The sequence below is a fragment of the Penaeus monodon genome, chromosome 30 (assembly GCF_015228065.2).
Source record: "Penaeus monodon isolate SGIC_2016 chromosome 30, NSTDA_Pmon_1, whole genome shotgun sequence".
Taxonomy (NCBI): domain Eukaryota; kingdom Metazoa; phylum Arthropoda; class Malacostraca; order Decapoda; family Penaeidae; genus Penaeus; species Penaeus monodon.
In genome coordinates, this window is record NC_051415.1 from 30,770,691 (window position 1) to 30,771,020 (window position 330).

General features: G+C 31.5%; 1 protein-coding gene across 1 annotated transcript in view; it reads right to left on the reverse strand.

The window, feature by feature from the left end:
• Positions 1–330, reverse strand: part of LOC119592702 (neuronal-specific septin-3-like) — a gene marked incomplete in the record, with an annotated part of 40,343 nt that overhangs the window by 2,194 nt on the left and 37,819 nt on the right. The window contains 1 exon segment of the mRNA XM_037941631.1: positions 67–204. Within this exon segment, the coding sequence (XP_037797559.1) occupies positions 67–204 (138 nt within the window).

Here is a 330-nt window from a genome sequence, read left to right on the forward strand (position 1 = left end):
TCTATGTTTATTTGTACATTTATTAAGACAGATAAACAGATAAATATAAAACACCAAATAACTAACGAGTGTCCTGTGGGAGGAATGAAGTAGATACAGCAATGCACCCGCGTGTCCTCTATGTGAAGTGGACGCTCAATTTTCACTTCTTCCTTAAGGTATCGGGCATACTGATCTTCAATAAAGTTGACAATAGGTTCCCAGCTTATAAGGAAAAAAAATATATATATTTTTAGAAAGATCATTTGGTAATTGTAAATCTTTTGATTACTACATGTATATTTTCTGTTGTGAGGAAGAATGTATTTTGTTTGTATTATGAATACACAT